This window comes from Odontomachus brunneus, unplaced genomic scaffold, assembly GCF_010583005.1.
Source record: "Odontomachus brunneus isolate Ranch 3 - 2012 unplaced genomic scaffold, Obru_v1 Obru_scaffold_045, whole genome shotgun sequence".
In the NCBI taxonomy this organism is placed as follows: domain Eukaryota; kingdom Metazoa; phylum Arthropoda; class Insecta; order Hymenoptera; family Formicidae; genus Odontomachus; species Odontomachus brunneus.
In genome coordinates, this window is record NW_022639495.1 from 2,136,800 (window position 1) to 2,160,308 (window position 23,509).

Below are 23,509 nucleotides of genomic sequence, written 5' to 3' on the forward strand. Positions count from 1 at the left end.
TTATACAAAAGTTTTAGTATTTTATACTCTTTATAATCGTGTATAGATTAGATTTAGTTTAGATTTTCTATTTTTATAATGGTGTATAGATTGGCTTAGATTTTTTAAAAATGTCGAGCTTAGATTTTTTAAAAATGTCGACTTTTTAATTTTTTTACTTAGTTATTTAACAGTTTTAACAACAACATATTTAAATAATAAATACTAATTTCTGCTACGTGATCAATTTTTTCCGAAATTTTTTCTATGAGATCCAACTTCCTTATTTCAAATTTTTTTATCCTTCAAAGTACATTTTCTTTCGTTCAAGTTGGATGCCAAGTTCACATCTGTAGTTGTGATGACGAAAATGTACGATAGTCACGCGCAATTTTGGTTGTCTGCTGGTTCAGTTCGAGTAGCGCCCGTCGAGATAGACCATTTTGAAACTCCATATGACAAATAATATATCACGATCTCTTCTGGGAAATTGCGCATTGCAGTGGTCCAGCAATTCTACGAGACGAGGGTCATCGATGAATTTGTCTTACGCGGAAATGCGGCTACCCTGAAATGCCTCGTGCCAAGCTTTGTGGCGGATTTTGTAGATGTGATTGAATGGCAGGATGAGGATGGCTCCATGTATAGCGCGAATAACCAGCAGGAAAAGGGTACTTAGAGTTTACATCGACTGTACAAGATCAACGTTATAACGAAATGACGTTGCTTTGAGCTTCTACCATATTCTATAATATTCCTTTCCGCAATTGGAAATTAATCACCGTAGTAAACGCGGCTTGTTCCATCAACTAATTGATTTTTCCGAATGAAGTCCTCCTACTTCTCTATAATTGTTTTACGGTTTCTTGTTTTGAAAGCATTTACCTTTGTGATGACTCTGCAAATTAAATTACGACGTCCCAGATGGGTAGAGACGGTGCATTGGTGCATACGTTCTTCTTTAGCAGAGGGGGCGAATATCCTCCTCAGGATAGTGGAAAGGAGGGTTTGGGGTTGATGGAGTGGAATGCGAATTTTGCCTGGAAAGTTCGCCCTTTCCGATTCAGCGATCGGTAAGGATGAGCAGAGGCAGAGCATGCGGCTGGCAGTGGCCTCGTTCGACGTGATCCTCGGATTAGGTTAAGCCGGATTAATCGGCCCGAAAGCGAATTAACGCCCGCGCGACCAGCCTGATCCACTTACAGTAAAGAGAGAATCGTTAAGGTTATTCCCGGCGACGTAATCGAATTTACTTTACGGCCACCGCGGCCGGCAGTCGAAGACATCGCGATATTAATTAATGAGGTGAGGGCGTACCGAGCCAGCGTTAACATGTCGAATTTGCCGTTCCCTTGTTCTGATCACGCTCTCGTACGAGTAGTTGCTTTCGTATCTGTTTTACAGCTACGGAAATAGGAAGATGTTATATATGTATTTTCTAAGGCGTATATATGCAAAACTGGAATATATATCATGCAAAAGCAGTGTAATCTAATCTCCCATATCGGATTTGCGAAGTAAAAAGGAGAAACTGTTGCGTCGATTTCAACAAGACTTGACTCGAATATAACTTTGATAATTAACGAGTTCGACTGAACCGAAGAAAAATGTAACGTTATTAAGCGTTTCGTGATAATAAATAGTTAGTTATAAATTTATAAAAATTTTGTCACAGAAATTTGGTGCAATATTATTTTTTAACTTTTCGAGCCATAATGGGATGCTAGCGTTTTTATTTTTACTTTGTTTTTATGATGATTTTGACTAACTTATCGACTGAGATAGTATTATTATTATTATACGTACTCTCATAAATAAAAGAGATTAAAAATAACTAAAATAACTAAAAAATAATTGAAATACTTAATTGTTAAATTATTATAAGCAGATAAAATAAAGAAAAGCACTTTTTTTCAAAACAAAAAAGTCATTTTAAGACTAACTATTATTTATTTATTAATCGACATATCGAAATATTAATAGTTTATTCAGGATAACTAATTTTCAAGATAACCGAATTTTACACATTCTTTCCAAATTTTCTGTATAAACCCCATTTTTTATAATAAATTAAAACATTGACAACATTTTTGCGCGCGCTGCAAGCTTTTTTTGTTAAAGATGCAAAATATCTTCTTTATATCAAGCAAATGTCATTATTTGCGGATAATGCTAAAAACGAGATTATCATACGGAAAAACAATTAATAAAAAAAATTTTTGATTAATTAAATTTCTGGTAAAACATGAACGAGCCAGCAATGTTGAAATTATCAAAATTCTTTTCCAGCAATGTTGAAATTATCAAAATTCTTTTCAAGTTAATATCTGGTTAAGATGTCTGGTTAACTTGAACAGAAATCTAATGACTAACTGGAATTTTCGTTTATATTTCACGAGAAATTTTATTAATTCAGTCAAACGCGTCCTATTATAGCTTAGAGAGTTAAAGAGTAATATTCCGCCAAATTCTTGTGACAAAATTCTTATAAATTTTGTTCATGTAATTTTGAAAACTTTTAGTCGCTACATTGGGTCCGTCATTTCGAATTTTGACTTCTTGATCTCAGATTCGCAATCAGCGATATACCCAGTTTGAAAAAATTTCACCGTGAAGTAAAATGCATAGCTCAAAGGATTATGAAAATATCAAGACAAGAATATAAAAGGCCGCCTGATAAAAATTCAATGATTCTTCATACCGATTACTTTCGACGCACTATTTGAATACGTCACACCGGATTGTTTCCAAATTTGGTGATAAGAAAACGGATTTGCTTGTTGGCGCAAATCTAATTCGCTCTGACCTAAGCAGATGAGGTCAGATTAATCGGATCGGTGTCCACGTGCGCACGAGTTTGCTGCGCTCACTAGAGGCGCGATCGGGAGCTGCGGTAGTCAGTTTGCTAACAGCGAATTCATTGAAATTTTAATCGGCGAGATCAAAGCGCCGGCCGTGAATTGCAACTAAAACAAACGCCAGGCTTTTTTCTCGCTTCATTGCAGTGGTCGCGCAGTACTTTGAGGTTCAGGTTTACGATCAGTTCGCGATACGCGGCAACGCGGCTATTTTCAAGTGTCAAGTTCCTTCATTCGTGGCCGACCACGTGGACGTAGTGAGCTGGATCGATTCCAATGGCGGCAGTTATGTCGCCGACGGACAATCATACGGTACAAAAGTGAAAAATTACAAGCTCTGCACGCACTATTCTCCCTTAGAAGTCAGAGAGAGAGAATAGGGGGGAAGAGAGAGAGAGAGAGAGAGATATATATATACACACAAGTCCTGTTTAAAATGGGCGCAAGTCAGCGAACAAGAGAACTGGTTCGATCGTCGATTTCTCTCGATCTCTGGCGCGTATTTTGCACGCTTCTCTCCTTATCGATACCATGCATCTCTCATGTTTGTCCGGTTTGAATACATTTACAGCGTAAAAAGTGTGTGTGATGTAAATAATGTAAAATATTGCTCGTGCGCTTGCTACGATGTGCATTCTTTATGCGCTACTTGTTTATCGCGAATGTATGTAACGAATCGTAATATTCAATATCGATCGCGTCTATTTCAAGACCAGTCGCGCGACCAGTTCTCTTCGATGAACGCAGGAACGTATTCTTAAACAGCTGCGACAGCAGATTTTTAAATCGTGGATATTCCATTCGTAGATATTTTATTCGCAGACAGATGGAAATATAAATAAGTCTGATTTGTTTGCTCGGTCAGTTGTTCGAATATTATTGAGAATTGTCGTGAAAATCATAAGAATACCGTCTCGATCGTTCGTCAAGCACATTTCTACTTTCTTCGCGAATTCAAATCTTAATAGAACACATGATGAGATCGATAATTATTATAATCAAATCACGTAAGTTTGTTGAAACATCGCCCTTATTACAAATTAATTGTGATATGTAATTTTATTGACTGTGATCGTACCGCGTACTCTAAAATTTAAGTACAAATACCAAGACGTTATCGTGATTAATTAAACTGAGTCATATTTATGAAGTAACATCCGACATTTAATTTTTCGGCATAACATATTTTACGATATTAACCAATTATTTTAATCTTACACATAAAAATGCATACTGCATTCAAATAAATGTTACTTGTTTCATGTATTTCATAAATTTATATATCCGCAAATCTATTATTAGTTTATTATAAGTATCAAATTTATTAAATACATTCTGAATCAGTTTTAACATTTCAATCAAGAATATTGAATTAAAACAAAAATTTGGTTTACTTACTGCATAGAGTCAAGCCAACTTTTGTTGAATAAAGCTTCATAATATTCTTGTAAAGAGAATAAATTCTTCTTTTCAGTATGATATTTATGAATGTATATACATCAGTATATACATGAATATATACATAGGTATATACGTGATAATGAGTTTTTTTAAAATTTATCATGAGTATATTCTAAGACTGTTATCAACAAAATGTTCTTTGTTTAAAGTAACTATTACTCAAAAAAAGAAAAGTAAACTGAGCAATCATTTTTCTTGGCAGTAGAATAATATTTTTCTCTGTATAGCACTGCGCGCTGTGTATGAATTAAATTAGATTTATTAAGGCGTGGAATACGTCGAATACGAGTAACAAGTAGTGTTTGAGCCAATATGACAGACGTTACGCAATATCTTCCGATCGAGTTTTTCGGTATCAAATCATACATAAATATTCACTTTGAAATATCTCAGACGCCTTTCTTGCGATTTGTAAATTCAGCTTACTTGAAAGTAACGCGATAAACTGGTATTATAACTTGGTTATTCGTAAAAGATGGCGATTAATAATACGGAATAGATTTCGTAACAGATCTATGTAAAATCCCAGCATAAGATCAAAGGAACATACGCGCCAATAATTGATAGCACTCATTTATTAATGACCATTAATTAACTCCATGTATTATTAGTAACGTGAGAATAATTAATTTCTATATATTGGAGTTTCATTATCATATTCGTCGCAAGTGGTCGTCTATTTAAATCAACGCTTCTTTTCTACACATTTCTTCTGATTTTTACACACATACGATCGCGATCAATCGACGAACGATCGATACGCCCTGCTAAGTAGATGTGCGCCTTATGGTAAAACCGGAAACCGGTGTCTGGTTGCAGTTGTCGGGCAGCGGTATGCAGTGAACGTGATGGACGAACATGTCCTTCGGGGGAACGCCGCAATTATCAAGTGTCACATACCGAGCTTCGTCGCTGAATTCGTCGAGGTTGATTCTTGGATCGAAGACGAGACCACTGATATATATCCTAGCGCCGATTACGGTACACGATGCGTCACACATTTCATATTTGCCTCCACTATGTCCGAATGTCGCGTGAAGACTCATTGTTTCTGGGACACTCGCAATCCGCAAAATAATCGTCGTATCTTGCGAGGAATCATCGAGAAAAATGCGCATGCATCTTCAATAGGAATTGCATTTTATTTTTATATAGATACGTTGAAACGAGTCCGTCCAAAAAAGTATAATCTCATCCTTAGTGAAACCCTCTTATATATGGTCTCAAGAAGATACTCCTAAAACCAAAAGAAAAATACTTTAACACCAAAAGAAGAAGAATTATAGCTGCAAGATGCTATTTACTGTAATCCTGCATTTTAAATTAAAATCTATCAAAAGAATATCAATAATTCATTTAGAAAATTAGATCAAACTGAGCAAAATAGTGCTCCTACTATTTTGCAAATAACCATGTAAATTTTTTATTATTAGTTATTAATTAATTGGCGACCGATAGTTTGTTATTCGATTGACATGATTACTTGTTAGTCTTCTTTAATTAATAATTCAAAATTTTACATGATTTTCTTTGCAAAATACTATAGGACTTTTCTGTTTAGTTTGATCTAATGTACAAGCAATAGAAATCGTACTGCTGCCATGTTTTGTACTGCACAGTGCACCATCACTCATCAATCTTTTGTAATTAATAACTCAAAATTTCATCACTCAAATTTTTGTGTTTATAAAATGGTGCAAGAATTTTGTGTTTAATTGGACCTAATTTATATTATATATATTATGTATACGAATATTTTTTCTCACTTATCATCAGACACTCTGTATAAGAGGATTCTGCTAAAGATAAGATTATTTTTTGGGGTATTGTATTATTCTGCCCTTTTCTCATCGAAAAATTTCGAAAAAAAATATCTCTGCGATATGAAATATTTCAGAGTCGATAAAATGTTCAGGAGCGGATAATTCCTCAACAAGTCCGGGGTCGATTTTCTGATTGCATATCTGCTTTTATATATGTTTCCGTGTAAAAGACTTATATGTCCATCATATTATTCGTTTCTTCAGGAACGATACGCTTCAAGCATTCGGTAAACGCAGAATTATGATGCTCGGTAAGCTATTAGTGTACCGCAATGTGGTTCAAGGATTTTCTCATGAGTCATCCGATCATCATTCAGTAATGACATTTCGCTCGACGATCGCTCCTTCACGTTCGTGCAAAAAGTGATCCTCGGCTCAACCGCGACGAATAAGAGAACGCGTAGGCTTCGGTCACGAGAGCATCCGTGGCAAATTTGCGAGATAACTCGCAGACAAGCAATTGCGATGACTGTTAACGAATACTTGGCTCTATGAGAAGCGCATAGGGAAAGAGAGAATGGCGAGGAAAGAAGCTAAACATTTTATCAACGTCGATATCAGTTTAGTCGTCGAGAATACGAATTCAGGTCGTCTAAATTGTTCCATCGGCCTCCGCTCTGTGTCAACCAAATACCGATCGTGTTATAATGTTGTGTCACGACCGCGCTTGCAAGACACGAAGGGAAATGTCTACTCTTGCAATCGGATGCCCCTCGTTTCAAAAGTACACCGTGCAATGTGGGATTTTGTGGAAATTCGTACGACGTTGACTGCCGCTGCTCGCGCTGTTCCAGACCTCTCATCCCCCTTTCCACCGATTCTTTTTTCTGTTTTTCCCTGCCGTTCAATCGGTTCATCCGTCTCTTCTCACCTGTGCTCTCCTCCGTGTGTGGTAGTAGCTAAATGGTTATGGATATATCCGCTTGTGTGTGATCGCATGGAACTAGTTCGCCTGTCCAGGAAGTCTCGTTTGTCGATGAAACTCGGCCGCAAAAGCGGTCCGATTCGTTAGAGGCGTTGAAACTACAATTTCCATCGCAATGGAGAGTAACTTGAACGGGTTAATAGGTCGGTTATATGGCGCTTGTTAAGGTATAATAAAATTTGTCGAGTCGCGTGCGATATTGCGCCCAGATATTTGAACGAATTAGTTGCATCGGGAATATATTTAATGATAAATGTGCACACGTAATAATGTGTGGGGCACACACGCGTTTCCAGTGGTTGGTGCATGTATCTGCGATATCAGCATATATTTTTCAGTTTGTATTTAGAATTAACGTTTCTTTTCTCGCTCTCATTTTATCCTCTATATGTATTATTATGTGAAGAATATGCGGTTTCAATGATGCTCGCGGGAAGTGATAATTTCCACGATGATTTCCTGGATGTTTCAACGGCAATGAGGAATATTGCGCGTCGTGAATGGTCGCTTGCGAAAAGAAAAAGATGCGATTCTGCATCGCGACGTCGCTCAATGTCTCCGCCGTGTTCGCAGGCGAGGACACAGGCGCAAGATTCCTATGCTGTTGTTTTGGCGAACGTGCTTGGACTCCGTGAAGAATTCGCCGAACGTTGCGACAGCGGGATATTGACGGATGGTCCGCGGCCATACAAACGTTCGGCGAATTTGTGCACGAGGGATACTGCATGTATATTAATCAAGAGATGGCATTGTGCTCGAAGCCGCGCGATTTTACGCCATTCGAGCATCGTGCGATCGTGTGTCAGGATAATCAACGTCTCCTCGGTAGGAACTAACGGCACAAGCATGCCAGTAATTAATCGAGTAATCAATTAAACGACTCGAGCGAGGTATCACGCGAAGTATCGAACTCAGTAATTAGTGATCGATCATCCTGACGAGTCGCGTAATCGAGACCAACGAGCACTGATTAACGCAAGTATATCTGTTCGGGCGGGTTTAGATGGGAAATACCTGGTACTACCGTCCGGGGAACTGCACATTAGGGACGTCGGACCCGAAGATGGATACAAGACCTACCAATGCCGCACCAAGCACAGGCTCACGGGTGAAACTAGACTGTCCGCCACGAAGGGACGTCTCGTCATAACTGGTGAGTCGAAACGCAACAGTGTCTCGTTTTCTTTCATACGGAAATCACGATTCTGATTCAGCACCGCTCTCTTTAGAAACGTTTCTCGATCACCCTTCGATGTAAGCGGAGGGATACAGCTTCATTAATATCTTCTTGCATTTACGTCTGGTTTTCCGAACGAAATCAGAATCGTATTTCTAGTTTCGGACCCGGATACCATCATTCCCACGTCAGATTTCGATCAGTGCAATTATATAACATCCTTAATCGTCATGTTTGCTTCTTATAAGTACATAGTCTAATTATAAAAGGTATATTATTATATATATAAGAGAGTATCATTGTGTGACAGTTTATTGATTCTTCGCTTTAACATTAAATACAAATATTTCAATATTTAAATAAACTTGATACTATTGTGTCAGTTGATATATTCTGTTGTATAATTTAACGAATTTGGACAAATTTCGCCTTTATTGTAAACCATCCACTATATTACTGGTGTCTGGGTTCGGAACTATCATCTAGGAGACAACTGATTTTCTATAATATAAAAGACTCTTGATCCATTTCACTTTATATCAAACAATTGTCATTTAATCTTGACGGATGTTCTTGTTGTGTATTCTTGTTGCCGTATTTTGTTAGAAAACCAGTTGTCTCCCGGTCTTGTAATCACGTTCGATGAACGTGCGATCGTTTGTGCCAACGAGCTTGATCGCTGCGTTCAGTTTCTTTGAAGACGCGGATGGTCAATTATCAAGGGAAGTTTTTCGACATTTTCGCATCATCTCTCTTTCGTCAGATGGAAAACATGCCTGGCTTATGTCGCGATCAAGCTCGTTGATGACCTGAATGCTGGGACAGGGTACCCCTGCGGGCACGCGCCACCGCCCGCCCAAAACTCGACTCTTGGCATGATCGGTTTCGAGTAATTGCTCAGAGAAATGAAAGAAAGAAAGACAAATGATAATGGAAGATAAAAGAAATAGAGAGAAATGTCTTGTGTGCGAAATTCTTTCGACGCTTCGCGCGGCGCCTTCCGCGATCTCCGGGCTCTGTCCTTCGCTCTCGCGTGGTAAGTTTGCGGAACACATGTTCTTTCAGCCGAGAACTCCACCGTGGATGTTGCGCACGTTTAGACGTGGCGCTCAATGCAGCTGAGCTCAGTTCTGTGCTGTGAATTGAGCGGAATCGATCGGGCTTTTGTTCGTTTCCTTCAATGAATCTAGCAGCGATATTTCGGCCGTTAAGCGCAGTGCGTCAGTCATATTTGTCTTATTTTGAGCATTAAAAATGCATAACACGTGCAAATATATCGGTGTCCTGAAAAGTTCAATTTTTCACATTTTACTATCCGTACAAGACTTGAAAGATTTCATATGCAATCAAGATAATTTTATATTTAATCGACATGATCACATGCAGCTCAATTGACATGCACAAAAATCTCATACTTATCTATTTTTGCTCATCAAGACCACTATTTGCTTACTCGACGGCTCGTTTTATCACGTAATTCAGATAGTTTAAAGTCAAGAGAGATTTTTTTTATTCGCTGAGTTTATCGCGTGGGACATCGCGTTAACAACGCGACATTCAGTGTAAAAGCACTTTCGCTTCGCCACTGATTGCCGTCGAGTACCGTACTGATCGGCAGGATGACACCGATAAGCGAATCGCTTTGCTCGTCCAACGAGCGGCGCAATAGTACGAAGGCGAAGTTGTCGAGTCACGTCGGCGGAGCACAGTGTGCGATGTAACAATCTGGGGGCTAACTAGAGCAAGATGCGATTTAGCCGTAATAACGATGATTGGCGGCACGGACGGGGGTTTATGAGTACGTGGCTCTACTGGCTTTTCGTTACGCAGAACCCGTGGGGAGTGTACGACCGAAATTTCCTACAATGGACAACTTGAATGGACTTTCCGTGGTCCTGAGAGGCGAAATGCCGCTTTTGTGCCCTGCCCAAGGATTTCCGGTACCATCTCATAGGTACGACAATCTTGACAAGAGTACGGAATATAATTCGTTGGAGGATATTAAGTGAGACAAGTTGAATAGACACTCACTTCAGCGCGCTCGTGATGATTAATTAAATTTGTTCTCTTTACATTTGGGCCATGATTCGAGCATTAACTTATATGAAGAACAGGAGATCGCTAACTATCGAAGTGAATAAGTGAAGGCACAGTTTCGGATGCGAGCTATTAGTTTTACGTACTTCAGAGTGACGGAATTAATTTAGGATAGAAGGAAGCAGTCGGAATTTTTATTTTTATTAGTTAAATGGATATATTTCTGCTTTCCCTGCAATCAGATAGCTCTTAATCACTACTTATTACGAAGCCAGGAATTTTATTTGAAAGTACAAATTACTCTTTTAGATTAAAAAGCGACAATATCCGGAAATTTATTTAAATTTATTAACTATTAAATATATTTGAATTTTACATATATAATTAAGCATTATATTTGTATTTAAACAAACAAATTTATAATTATGCGGAAATAATATCCACAGCATTCATTGTTGCTTTGAACCTTGCACGCTCCCCTGGTTTACAGAAAATGAAGAAAATTGAAAACAGAAATAAAACAATTTGTCTTTATTTAGATATTGCAAAGATATCTCAACATATATTCTAAACTTATCATTTAAACGAGATAAACGAATTTTTTAGTTAGATAAAAACTTTTTTCTTATGTACGTCTGTATCTAAGGAAAATATAAGTTTACTTGTCAATTTATCTATTTATTTAGATAGATATATTTATTCAGATAGATAAATAATTATATCATATTTTATCTAGATAAGAGTCTTTAATCTAGATAAAAATCATACCTCTTCTAACACTGATTACAGCCTCTCGGCCCAGAATTTTTATTTTTTAACAATTGAATAGTTTGGCTTATTTTAAAGAAGAGATTAAAATTTTTTGTTAAAATTATCTTCTACTTTATTTTATTTTATAAAAAAAAAAATTAGAACGAAAATAAAAATTTTATTTGGAGAGATTATAACTATTAATACTATTTTGTAAGAAATTTCTTTCGTTTTTCTATTGGACTATTGTGCAAATATAAATCACGCAAATCAGGCAAAGCGCGCAAGAGCAGGACATTTGGAGCGACAATGGACGTTATTTTCGCACAAGAAATAATTATAAATTTTTTTTGTTTGAATACATATATTACTTAATTACATACATAAAATTTAAACATATTCATTGAGTTTTATTTCAATAAATTCCCGTATATTATTATTTTTTGATCTGAAAAATTAATTTGCCCTCTTAGATTTAGAACATGTAGCGCATTGAATGTTAAACAAGATTATCGAAATAATTTGCGATTGATTTTCTATAATCACACATAACTCGCAACTTGGACGATTTTAGAATTCATACTCAGGACACAAATGTCGTCGTTACACGACTGCGTTCCGTGGTATCGTGTGTCTAACACAGGGGTTCCCTATTCCTTCTCGCTGGTCTAGCCGAAGTAGCTAGTGTTATCATTCGTTATCGTTCCTCGAGAGTATCCAAATATCAAGGATGATGCGTTATTCATCTTTTCGCTCACCCATATCTTATATCGAAACTGCGAAACGAGTCCGAGAGACGCAAGAGCAAAAGCGGCGTGCTTTTTAGAGCCGGTGGGCAGCGTGCGCCCAAAGATCCCGTCGACGGACGACGTGCGCGGCTTCCGGACGCCCGTCGGAGGCTCTCCGGCCCTGATGTGCCCGGCACAGGGGTTCCCCGTTCCCCTGTACAGGTAGAGACTACTCCAGCGCGAATTAACGAACGCGAGTCCTTCGGGACGACCGTTCGCCGTGGACGCAAGTGTCCAATTTAACGGTATGATCAGAGCCGGTCGGCAGCGTGCGGCCCAAGTTCCCGACGATCGACGACTCCAGGAGCTTCCGCACCACGAAGGACGGCTCGGTCACATTGCAGTGCCCCGCCCAGGGGCACCCTGTCCCCCTGTACAAGTAAGTCGCGGGAGTCGTGGTGTCCGTCATAAAATATGAATTTTTTCCCCTTTCTCTCAATCCGCCGCAAACTCGTCGCAGAGCCTGTGGGAAGCGTGCGCCCGAAGTTCCCGAGCGTCAGCAACATAAACGGCCTCACCACTTCCACAAATGGAACCCTGCCGCTTCTGTGCCCCGCGCAGGGTTTTCCAGTGCCGTCGCATAGGTACATCGTCGCCAGTGGCCTGACGTTCACTTTTAAACTGACGTTGGTTCTCGCGTTGATTCTCCATTACGGAATTGCGATTAAGTATTCCGCACTTGCGGCGCAGCAGCTGGTAATTAGCAATGACGGCACGCCCGACATATCGCGCCAGTCCTCGTTTCGTGTCCTTCTAATTGGCGATGTGACCTGAATCTAATGCTGATAGGTCCTAATGAAGAATCGATGTAACTGCATTTAGGTTCTTTATGTCAACGTCATTATTCTTTGCAGTTCTCTCACATTTTGTCTTGTAGTTTCATTTTATTATTTTCCATTTGCTACTTTTTCATTTCTTGAGAAAGAGACAATGCATATCTCGTAATATTTTATATTCTATTCTCTAATATATAATCACAGATTATATTATACACAGATTTTATGACGAGAGGTTCTCTTCTCCTCCATGCTTTTTAGGAGTTAAATGTTAAAACGAAGACCGCTTGTGAATATTCGTGACTTCGTGCACTGGAAAATCGTTCGGCGCCGAAAGACGACATCGTGTCACGTTACGTTTTTACGGTCGGTCACGTAATCAGATATGAACTTCAGCGAAAGCTTCAGGGGTTCCCCGTCGTTTTGCATACAGACGGTATCCCAAGCTGACGGTGGTATATATATAAGATTCAATAAAATGTTTAGAGCCGGTCGGCAGCGTCAAACCGAAATTCCCAACGATAGATGACATCAGAGGGTTTCGCATGATCAAAGGTGGATCCGTCACTTTGTTATGCCCCGCTCAAGGGTTCCCTGTCCCTATTCTCAAGTAAGTCGAAACTCGCGACGCTTTGCGGGCTTCATCGTCGTTTCTCATAATTGCCCTCTTCTTCTCCGGGCTACAACTGGCAGAGCCCGTAGCGAGTGCACGTCCAAAACTTTCGAGTATCGTCAACTTGATTGGACTCGTGACGAAGACTAACAGGAGCTTGCCACTTTTCTGTCCTGCTCAAGGATTCCCGGTCCCGTCTTATAGGTAGGACAATCCGTATCTAATAATTACAATTTATATCCGCGTACAGTATTCACAAAGTTTGAAGATAATTAAGGGAGCAAATTTAGGTCAAACAAAGCAACAATATTCTTTAGGCCAATACTTTTTTAGGCCAAACAAAGCAACAATATTCGGAAATTTATTTAAAGAAAACTATTAAGAGTGAATATATCTGATTTTATATATGTAATTAAGTAATATATTTTCATTAAAAAATAATTTATAATTATTTCTTGTGCGGGAATAACAGCCATTATCTGCAATTTGCATGATTTATGTTTATACAATAATCTAATCGAGGAAATGAGAAAAGTTTCTTGTAGAATAATATTCTACTTATAGTCTGTCGAACTAGAATTTTCATTTTTGTTTTAGTTTTTCTTTAATAAAATAAAACAAAAAAGAAGCGAATTTTAATAATTTAAATAAAAATTTTTAATTTTTTTTAAATAAACAAAAAAATTAAATTGTTCGAAAATCAGAATTTTGACCCTAGAGCTTATAACTATAACAGTATTTTATATACACAATATATTTTATAATAAATTTTTTAAATTGTATTATTGTATAAATATCAATTATATAAAACAAAGTGCAAAGTGCAAAAGCTCCAGGCGATAAATACTTAGACATGTCTCTCTCTCATTTCTGCAAAAAACTTAATTATAAATTACTTTTTAAATACAAATATATTACTTTATTATATATATATATATATATATATATATATATATATATATATATAATTCAAACATATTTACATAGTCTTTTTTAAATGAAAATATCCCAAATATTGTTGTTCTTTATGACCTGAGAATGTTATTTACCCTCTTAATTCATGGCGATAAACAAACACAGACTATGATATACTGTTGAATTGTATGCATTCTTGAAGAAAAGTAAATTTCTTATGATAATGTTTGCTCTAATATTTAACAATTTTTGAAGTGTAGTTTGAAAACACGCATAAAAGTCTTGATAATTAGAGGCTGGATATAACTAATATATTGTGCCGGTTACTCCGTTTTAAGCACATCAATGTAATTCAAAGGGTTCCCTGTCCCCCGGCATGCATAAGTGGATCATTACGATGTTGTCAGCGTTTCTGACACATCTCCTTCCACGCTTCGTCTTTTTGTAGAACCCGTGGGGAGCGTACGTCCAAAGTTTCCAACAATGGATAATTCACGCGGATTTATCTCGAATCAGGAAGACACTTTGACCCTACTCTGCCCTGCTCAAGGGTTTCCCGTTCCGTCGCATAGGTGGGACAAGGTTATATCGCAGTATATTTAGACTTTAAGAATGATGAACAAAATCGTGATGCACGCGGGAGCGAGAGGGAAAACACGAGCACGCGCGAGGATATAATAATTAAATTTAAAATATAAATTTTCAAATTTATTTCTCTCGTCAAAGAGCAAATTTTCAATTAATGTAATTTTCTGTCAACATTGTTTGGTTACAGTTTGACAATTTTGACAATAATTTATCTCAAGATAATTATATAGTACAATATTAACGTACCCTGTCTCAGCAAGAAGGAATAGAAATTATAGCGAACAACATGATTTCATTGACTCAAGATGACGTACTACTGTCGTAATTCGCTATTCTGTTCGCGCTGTACGCTCGTGCTTTCTTTCGCTTGTAGAACCAGTCGCCACCACAAAACCGAAATTTCCGATGACAGAGAACTCGCGTACGTACACAGTTCACTGCGATCGCTCGCTGACTCTCATGTGTCCGGCACAGGCCTTCCCCGTTCCAGCTTTCAGGTACACAAAACGCCCATGTCATAAGAAAGTGAATGCGCGCTATAGAACGATCATATTCCGGCCGGTGTATGTACGACCGCAATGCGGAATAACGGGGAAAAGACGAAGAAGGAAATTGCGGACGGATTATACGTACACGCGTCGTTCTTTCTCTCTTTCCCCTGATTTTTGTTAAATTCAATGCGTAAATTAATTTTTGGAATACACTCGATTATCATACGTCTATTAAATCTGTATATATAGACAGTAGTGCATAAATCAATTACGTCTTAAGCGTATGTTGTAGCTTTTTAAAAATTATAACCATATCTTTGAAACTCCTAATCCTTCGTCACGGGATTCTTGATTAATAAAGTCAGAAGCGAAAGAGAGAGGGAGGGGAGAGAGAGAGAGAGAGAGAGAGAGAGAGAAGGTAACTTAAATACAAGGATATATTCATAAAGTGGCACTTGGGATTGATTGAGCACATTTGTAAAAATACTCCAGAAACTTGCTTCTAACAGTTAAAAAATAACAGTGAATAAAATTAATGATGATATATAATTTTTCTTTTTAACCTACATTTTCTCATGATTTTGTCACGCTAGTATTAAATTTGGTTTCCGTATTTGAGCCGCGTAGATTCTTCTGATTCTGACGTTTCGCAAACATTTCAGTCCGTTTCATCAGGGAGGAACGACCCGATGCCGAGTTGCTTCTGAGAGGTCTTCCTTTATATAGTGATTAACATAGGGGAGGGGAGAGAAAGTAGGGAGGTGAAGGGTGATTGTCAGGGGGAGGATGGTGAAAAATTTGTTGGACTATCAGGTTCTTGTTACGTTAGTTTCATTAATTTTCGGAATATTTTAAAAATATGCTCAATCGATCTGAAATTTCACTTTATGGACATCTTCTTTTATTTTACAAGAATTTTGAGTACATATTGGGGACACAAGGGATTTCTGACATCATTAATCAGGACGGCCGTGGTGGGGATACAGGAATTTTAATAATTATCACTACCATTTATTATTTGACCTTACAATGAATGAATGTCTTATTCCCTTCAGTTTTTTATGAGAAAAACATGGTAATATTTATTTTTTTGTATAAACCTTAGTTTGCCCCCATCAAGTTAGGAAGCCAAAGTTATAAAAAACATTCTCTTATAATGTATATTAAACAATAATTCAATAAACATACAAAATATCTCGTTGAGAGTAGATTCACTTCTTGGTAGTGCACCTTTGGTAATGCAAAATGATCTATCAATATATATTTACACATGTACATATAACTAATTGACGCCTTCTACCTCATGAACTATAAACTATATATATATATATAATTGATATAAAAATATATATATTTTGAATCTTATATAGCTATTTCTCAATATAAATTATAAAGAAACATTTCTTCTAGCTTTGGCGCCCTTTGGTGGGTAAACTAAGGCCTATATAGAAAAATAAATATTAAATAAATATTTTCTCATAAAAATTTGAAGGGCATAAAATAGATGTGAATCAAAATTGCTTTAGTATATTGGTAGTGTTTATTGCCAATATATGTAGAAACTTATCATCTTTTATCGCGCTAATTTAGAGAGAGAGAGTCCATATAATATGTTTATATAATTAATATAAAAAACAAACATCTCTCGAAGCAAATGTCATTTTCATCGACGTCTCTCTGGTATCTTCGAACTTTCGTAGAACCAGTCGCAAGCGCTCGTCCGAAATTTCCCTCATTGGCGGACTCGCAGACATTCAAAATGTATCTCGGCGGTGCGATGACGTTACTGTGTCCTGCTCAAGGGTTCCCCGTTCCATCGTACAGGTAAAGAATTCTTGCTTCTCGCGTGTAAAAGATTATGTTTCCTATTCAACCAGAACCAGCATCCAGCACACGCCCTCAATTGTCTGGCTCGAGTGATCTTCAGCGATTTAGTGTCTCTTCGCAAAGAAGTGTTACCCTCCTTTGTCCTGCTCAAGGATTTCCAGTTCCTCTCTATAGGTAGGCGTCAGCACATGATCAAGTATTCCCTGAGGGAACTGTGAAATGGGCCGTCTATTTGTCGCGCCTCTATTAAACATAATATTTCGAGGAAACATTATTTTCTCGACTAAGCATATACATTTAGCATCTCCGATTTTTATAGCTCGCAATTACGAACCGTCACAATATCGATATCCGTTTGCTCCTATAATATGTCACATCGAACGGGATTTTCGACTCGTTATCAACGCAAAAACGTCCATCGATCTTGGCGAAGGGGGCAAACCCTATTCCAGCATATTTAAAATAACTCGGCGCCGTTGGCTTTGTGCATATCGGACTGTCTAGCGTTCTGTTTTTAGAACCCGCGTCGAGCACCAAGCCTCAGTTTCCATCTGTAAACGACGTTGGGCTGCGCGTTACAAAAGATACGGGCTTTACGTTGCTATGCCCGGCTCAAGCATTTCCGCTCGCCATGTATAGGTAGGTCGATGTATTAATCGATCTCCCATTGTTGTTGTGGTTTAAGCAGGATGCGATAAGGAATATCCGAGGGTTTCTTCTCCCCGAGGATGCTACTCTGTCCCAGTATCGGTTTTTTCTGCGCAGAATGCGTCTGTGATTAACCTCAATTTTAAAATCAAATAATTGACGATAAATGTGATTGATGATAATTGATGATAAAATGTTTTCACAATTTAAAAAACTTGCAGTAAAGGTATCATATTATCATATTATATGATTTAATTTCTTGTGTTTTATGAAATATTTTTATGTACGACATTGGTTTTACCGTAATTTGCATCCCTAATGGAGAGGAAGTTTGACACAAGTCTGACTCTTTAATTTAAAGTACTTAAATAGCTCGATATTAATTAGAGGGGTTCGACGCATCGATTTCGCTCTTGACTGCAAGTTTAATTTGTAGAACCGGTCGGCTTTGCGAAACCCAAGTTCTCGACTATCGATAAAAGCCGCACTTTCGAGATCGCGGAAGCTCAAGGTCTGACATTGCAATGTCCCGCCCAGGCGTATCCCGTCCCAGTCTTCAAGTAAGTTCTCGCCTAAAGCGCTCGGGTCGATATCCTTCGGTATTTGCTCGTGTGTATTTCTGCTGTGACGTAGAACCGTTGTCGAGCTCGAAGCCGAAATTAACGGCGTTGGACGTGAAATCGACGAATCCGAGCACGGTATTGGGCTCCATTGCGACTCTACTGTGCCCCGTTCAAGGGTTCCCCGTGCCGGCATTCAGGTAAATTGCTCCTTAACTCAATAGTCGTCAGCGCCATTCTCGCCAACTGTTTCGGGGGTGGTCTTTGATTACGACGCTGGGTGAAATCATCGAGGACACGTCATGGCAGGTGATTATCCTCCCCTGTGTTTCACGACGGTTGCCGAGCGGCAGACAGTCGATATAACGCATCTAATCGCCGTAGCATGGAGTTACCCTGTCCCGCGGTGTAGGGTTTCTTGAACATTAAGGAAAAGAAAATAAGTTTGTGGAGTCTACGGAAATTGCCGTCAATCTACGGTTAATTATTTCTAGGTTTCTTATTGTAAGTTCTCGGCGCGTTGCGAATCATCGTCCGGCAATCGCGACGCGTTGCGATTGATTTGTTGACCGAGAGACTGGACCTTCACGAGTCTGATTCTTCTTTTGTAGAACCGGTTGCCAGTACGAAACCGAAATTTCCAATGACAGAAAACTCTCGTACTCTCACAACATACACGGTGCAACGTGAGCAACCTCTGACCTTGCCATGTCCAGCTCAAGCATTTCCTGTACCGAATTACAGGTATATTAAACAGTCAAATGTATAGAGATTGCATCTGTATGTGTTACTGGCTGGTGTACGGATACGGTCGCGGAGTGAATGAGCAAACGCGAGGGAAAGTGGATATTAAAGAGTATCCATCGATTCTTCCTTCCAGCTTAATGACATCCTTGTTATTCAAATTGCATTCAGATCCAGTAATTCTTGCACCGTGACCTGTTCTTGAGTTTCTGTCGACTCAGAAATTGTATGACCATCATATTTCACCATTCTTTAAAGCTGGACTGTATTTCAACCAGCATAAACATTTGCAATGTAGAATACTATTTCTACATTGTTTTTACATAAAGTTCTTTAAAGAAACATGTTATTTCAAAATTTATAATATTACACACAAAATATTATTATATGCAATTTTTTTTTTATTGAAGAGAATACCAAAGTATATAACGAATTTTAAAAGTGTCGATAACGTGGAAGAGATTGTCAAACCGTTATGTCAAATAAGCATTAATACGATTATGCTATCCTATTTCTTGTGCATATAGGATTTTATATAAATGCGTGTTTTTGTTTTACTATATTTAGCGGAAAATATAACTACGCATATATGCAAAAATCTTTTTGCAAACTTTTCATACATTTTTAAACTTCCAAATTCAATTGTAAAGATACAGTAATGTTCTTTAAAATTTTTTTGAACAAAACAAACATATGTTTAATATGTACAAACTCCAGAATGTGAACATTTACGCTAATTGACAGCTTGAGATATCAATTTGGAAATTTTTTGTCGTTTTTATCATATATTGAATAATGCTCCAATTAATTTTTGTACTTTCGTTATATAAGAGTATTTATAATTCTTTGCAATTAATAAACTAATAAGCAACGGCATAAACTTTGCAGAAAAAAGTATTTTGTCGATAAAGTTTTCAAATATGGCATTTCCTTAAATATGAAAATACTTTCCACATATCTTGGTATTTGAAAACTTAGTGTTTGAAAACGATTTTTACGATATTTTACTTCGTCTTGCCTCTGGTTTTATTTCTGAATACCTAGTCCCAGCGTTCGAAATGTGTCATACGATATCGACACATGTGACGTTCTAACATTTTCGCAATATAGAACCGGTGTCCAGCGCGAAACCAAAGTTCACGAACGCTGACATAAAAGTGGTGAGACCGACGCCGAGCTCCACTGCGGTGTCGATGACTTGCCCCGCTCAAGGGTTCCCTGTCCCCATTACACGGTCAGTACCAGTTTTCGTGCCTAACAATGCTTGTCGTCCACGTGTACCTCTTAGAGCCCACGTCGAGCGCGAAACCCAAACTGCCGAGCGTGCGTAAGGTTGAGTTCATGGAGGCTAAGTCGCGCGATGCAACGAATCTGATGTGTCCCGTGCAGGGTTACCCTGTTCCAATTTCAAGGTGAGACGCGAAGATACTTTTGCGTATGTATTTATCACGTTAAAGCGATCAGAAGTCGACGTGGAATTATCAGTTTATGATCGATTTTCACTCGTTGAATATTTTTCCATTTAATTATTCAACCGATCATTCTATCTCGGCACTTTATCGCTATTGACAAGTTCCCGACTTGCCATATGCGGCACGATTGATCGTTTCGGTTGCGTTGTTTCTTGTAGAACCAATTGGATTTAAATCACCAATCTTCTCCACCGACAATACTCTTAGCGCATACACTAGACGCGTGGGTGCGGGCGTGGTGCTTGCTTGCAACGCTCAGGGATATCCCGTTCCAACAGTCAGGTAATCTCGCATAAGAGATTCTTGCGTGTGATTCCAATTTTCCTCGATTGCAGAGCCGGTAGGCGTTAAATCGCCTAGGCTAACGTCGGATGATTTAAGTCGTACAATTGGAAGACACGAAGGACAACCCATTAGTATTTTCTGTGCTGCTCAAGGAAGCCCTGTGCCCACCACTAGGTAACAGATCTTAGTTTCTCTCCCGACAAAGGCGGATAAAGATTTCGTAGAGGAAGAGCGTTCGATATGGATTAAAATATGAAAACGGCAAAGCCGATTATATTAATTCATTGGGGTCGAGCTTCGTTTTCGAGGGGGAGACCCTGTTCCCGCTGCGTGTGTGTGAGAGAGAAATAGACAACCTAAGTGCACTAACGTTCTTTAGAGCCTGTTGGAAGCAAAGCACCCGCTTTTGCGGGCGATGCAAAATTGTCTCTCTTGGTGCGAAGGGCGAACATGGACGTTAGTCTGCCGTGTAATGCTCAGGGCCATCCTGCTCCGGTATCTAGGTACGAGATTTACCATTATTACTGGGTATCGATAAGATTGCAAGGGAAGACGATTGAAAAAGACAGCATCACTGTTATCCCCGGTGGAGAGAAGCAACTAAGTTGTATTCTACATGAAAGATACGATACGATATTTCTTAAAGTACGATATTTAAATATGATCACGAAATACGATGAAATACGATAAAATATGATGTTTCTCGAGAAACGTATTATTTTTTTTTTTTTTAATTAAAGAAGGAACTTGAAAGAATAATTGCGTGCTGTAATTCAATATCGACAAGGGGAAGCCCTGTCCCCGCTTTAAGTACATGAGCGAAAATTGGATTCGATGTAATGGCAAGTCGATGTCCTTTAGAACCTGTCGGAAGCAAGGCGCCCGCCTTTGCCGGTGAGGCCAAGATATCTCTATTGGCACGGAAAGTGAGCGCAGAAGTCAGTCTTCCATGCAATGCCCAAGGCCACCCTCCTCCCGTGTCTAGGTACAGCATTTAATAAGAATAATATCGAAACGATCACAACAACTTGTCGACTCAGCAAGTTGTTGCGAGCAACACAAAAGTTTCGAAGTTACTTAAAAGATGTTTAAAGCGCATTTAAAGTACATTTAAAGGACCAACAGAGTTCTTCTATATAAATATCTTTCATATTTTTACTCTATTTGCAATACCACGTTTAATTATTGCTCACAGCGGAAGAGAGACTCGGTTGTTGTTTCTCTCGCATCTACAACGTTATGTAACATCGACGAAATAATCGCGTGAGTAAACTCGACGAGGGGAACCCTGTCTGAGGGTATTCAGCCACACAAAGCATACATATCTTTCGTGACATCGATGTCCTTTATTTCCTCGTTTAGAGCCGATGGGGAGCAAAGCACCCGCATTTATCGGGGACGTTAAAACATTCTCCTTCGTTCGTAAACGCGAGTCGGAAGTGAGCATGCCATGTAACGCGCAGGGGCATCCTGTTCCTGTGACCAGGTATCAGATTGCTGTATTATTGCCGATTTTTCAGCCTTTAACATGCATTTTTGTAGTTCAATACCTTCACGATGGTATTAATAGTAATGGCTTGGTAACTAACGCTAATTCCCTTTGTGGTTACTCGAATTTCTTCGCTTTTAAAATCTGTCGTGATAAAAGTTCAATACAGTCGTGCGAGAAGATTTATTTCACTCTCCATCATGTAATTAGAACCAGTCGCCACGAAGAAGCCGAAGTTTTCAAGTGATGCAAAGCTGGCTTGGTACGATCGTATTCGAGGAGACGATCTGACTCTGTTTTGTCCCGCGCAGGGGTTCCCAGTTCCAACGTATAGGTACATGCACAAGCGTCAAAGCGTTAGATAAAGCAATAGATTCACGTGGTTCTCACAGCATGCCCCTATCTGTAAATTGTCAGAGCCGGTCGGAAGCAAAGCGCCGACGTTGACGGGTATTTTGAAAGGCGGATGGATGGAAAGTGAGGCTGCCTCCAGTGTTGTGCAATTTTGCCCTGCGCAGGGCTATCCGGTACCTTCGTTTAGGTAAACCTCTGTCGGCATGTAGTCATTTTCATAAATCATTCCAATTACGGTTAACATACATTTTTAATTCTTATTCTTATTGGCTTTAATTTAAATTAATTGTGCTATCCATTCACACATCAAACTCATTTCAAACTTCTTATTATAGCCATTATCTTATTGATTATTTTAAAAGTGATGCGGTTCAACACACGTGGCTTGATTTTATCGGTTTCGATTATTCTGCTAGTCGAAAAGGGGTTCCCTGTCTCTATGGAGCGTATGGCGGTTTTGCTATTGTTCATCGCATGTTTTTTTTTTTGTATACGTTAGAGCCTATGGGCAGCAAAGCACCGGCATTTACGGGCGATGTGAAAGGTGTGTGGCTAGAAAAAGCGACAGCAATCAGTGTTGTATTGCCATGCCCCGCGCAGGGATATCCTGTACCTTCCTTTAGGTAAAATTCTTGCATATTCTATGAAACGCAATGTATTTAAATGCAATGCAAACGGTTATACGAATTAAGCCGATTTACTTCTTCCTCGCTTCACGTTTCATCTTCGTACGTCGTTTTTGCTGTAATTTTCCGCTCCGTTTCTTGCCAATGAAGGGGTCTCCTGTTCCATCAGAAAGGTTATATAAAAACAAGTATTCGCTATGGATAAAAATATCCACTCGCTGAGCAATCATTGCATAAATTGTTAGAGCCAGTTGGAAGTAAAGCGCCAGCGTTAACCGGTGTTGTAAAGGGCGTATTGATGGAGACCGGAGCGGGGTCCGCTA

At 38.7% G+C, this 23,509-nt stretch overlaps 1 protein-coding gene across 20 annotated transcripts in view; it reads left to right on the forward strand.

Annotated features, from left to right (window-relative positions):
• LOC116844731 (Down syndrome cell adhesion molecule-like protein Dscam2) overlaps window positions 1-23,509 on the forward strand; it is a 90,669-nt gene that overhangs the window by 20,727 nt on the left and 46,433 nt on the right. For 6 of the 20 annotated variants that reach the window (XM_032816676.1, XM_032816668.1, XM_032816663.1 and 3 more), the window contains exon 6: window positions 8,050-8,199. In XM_032816676.1, coding sequence (XP_032672567.1) covers window positions 8,050-8,199 — 150 coding nt within the window. Of the gene's footprint in view, window positions 1-482; window positions 651-2,984; window positions 3,150-8,049; window positions 8,200-12,053; window positions 12,178-17,058; window positions 17,183-17,615; window positions 17,648-18,092; window positions 18,217-18,827; window positions 18,961-23,509 lie in introns of those variants that run through there. The other 14 variants (XM_032816659.1, XM_032816660.1, XM_032816669.1 and 11 more) reach the window with 7 other exon arrangements.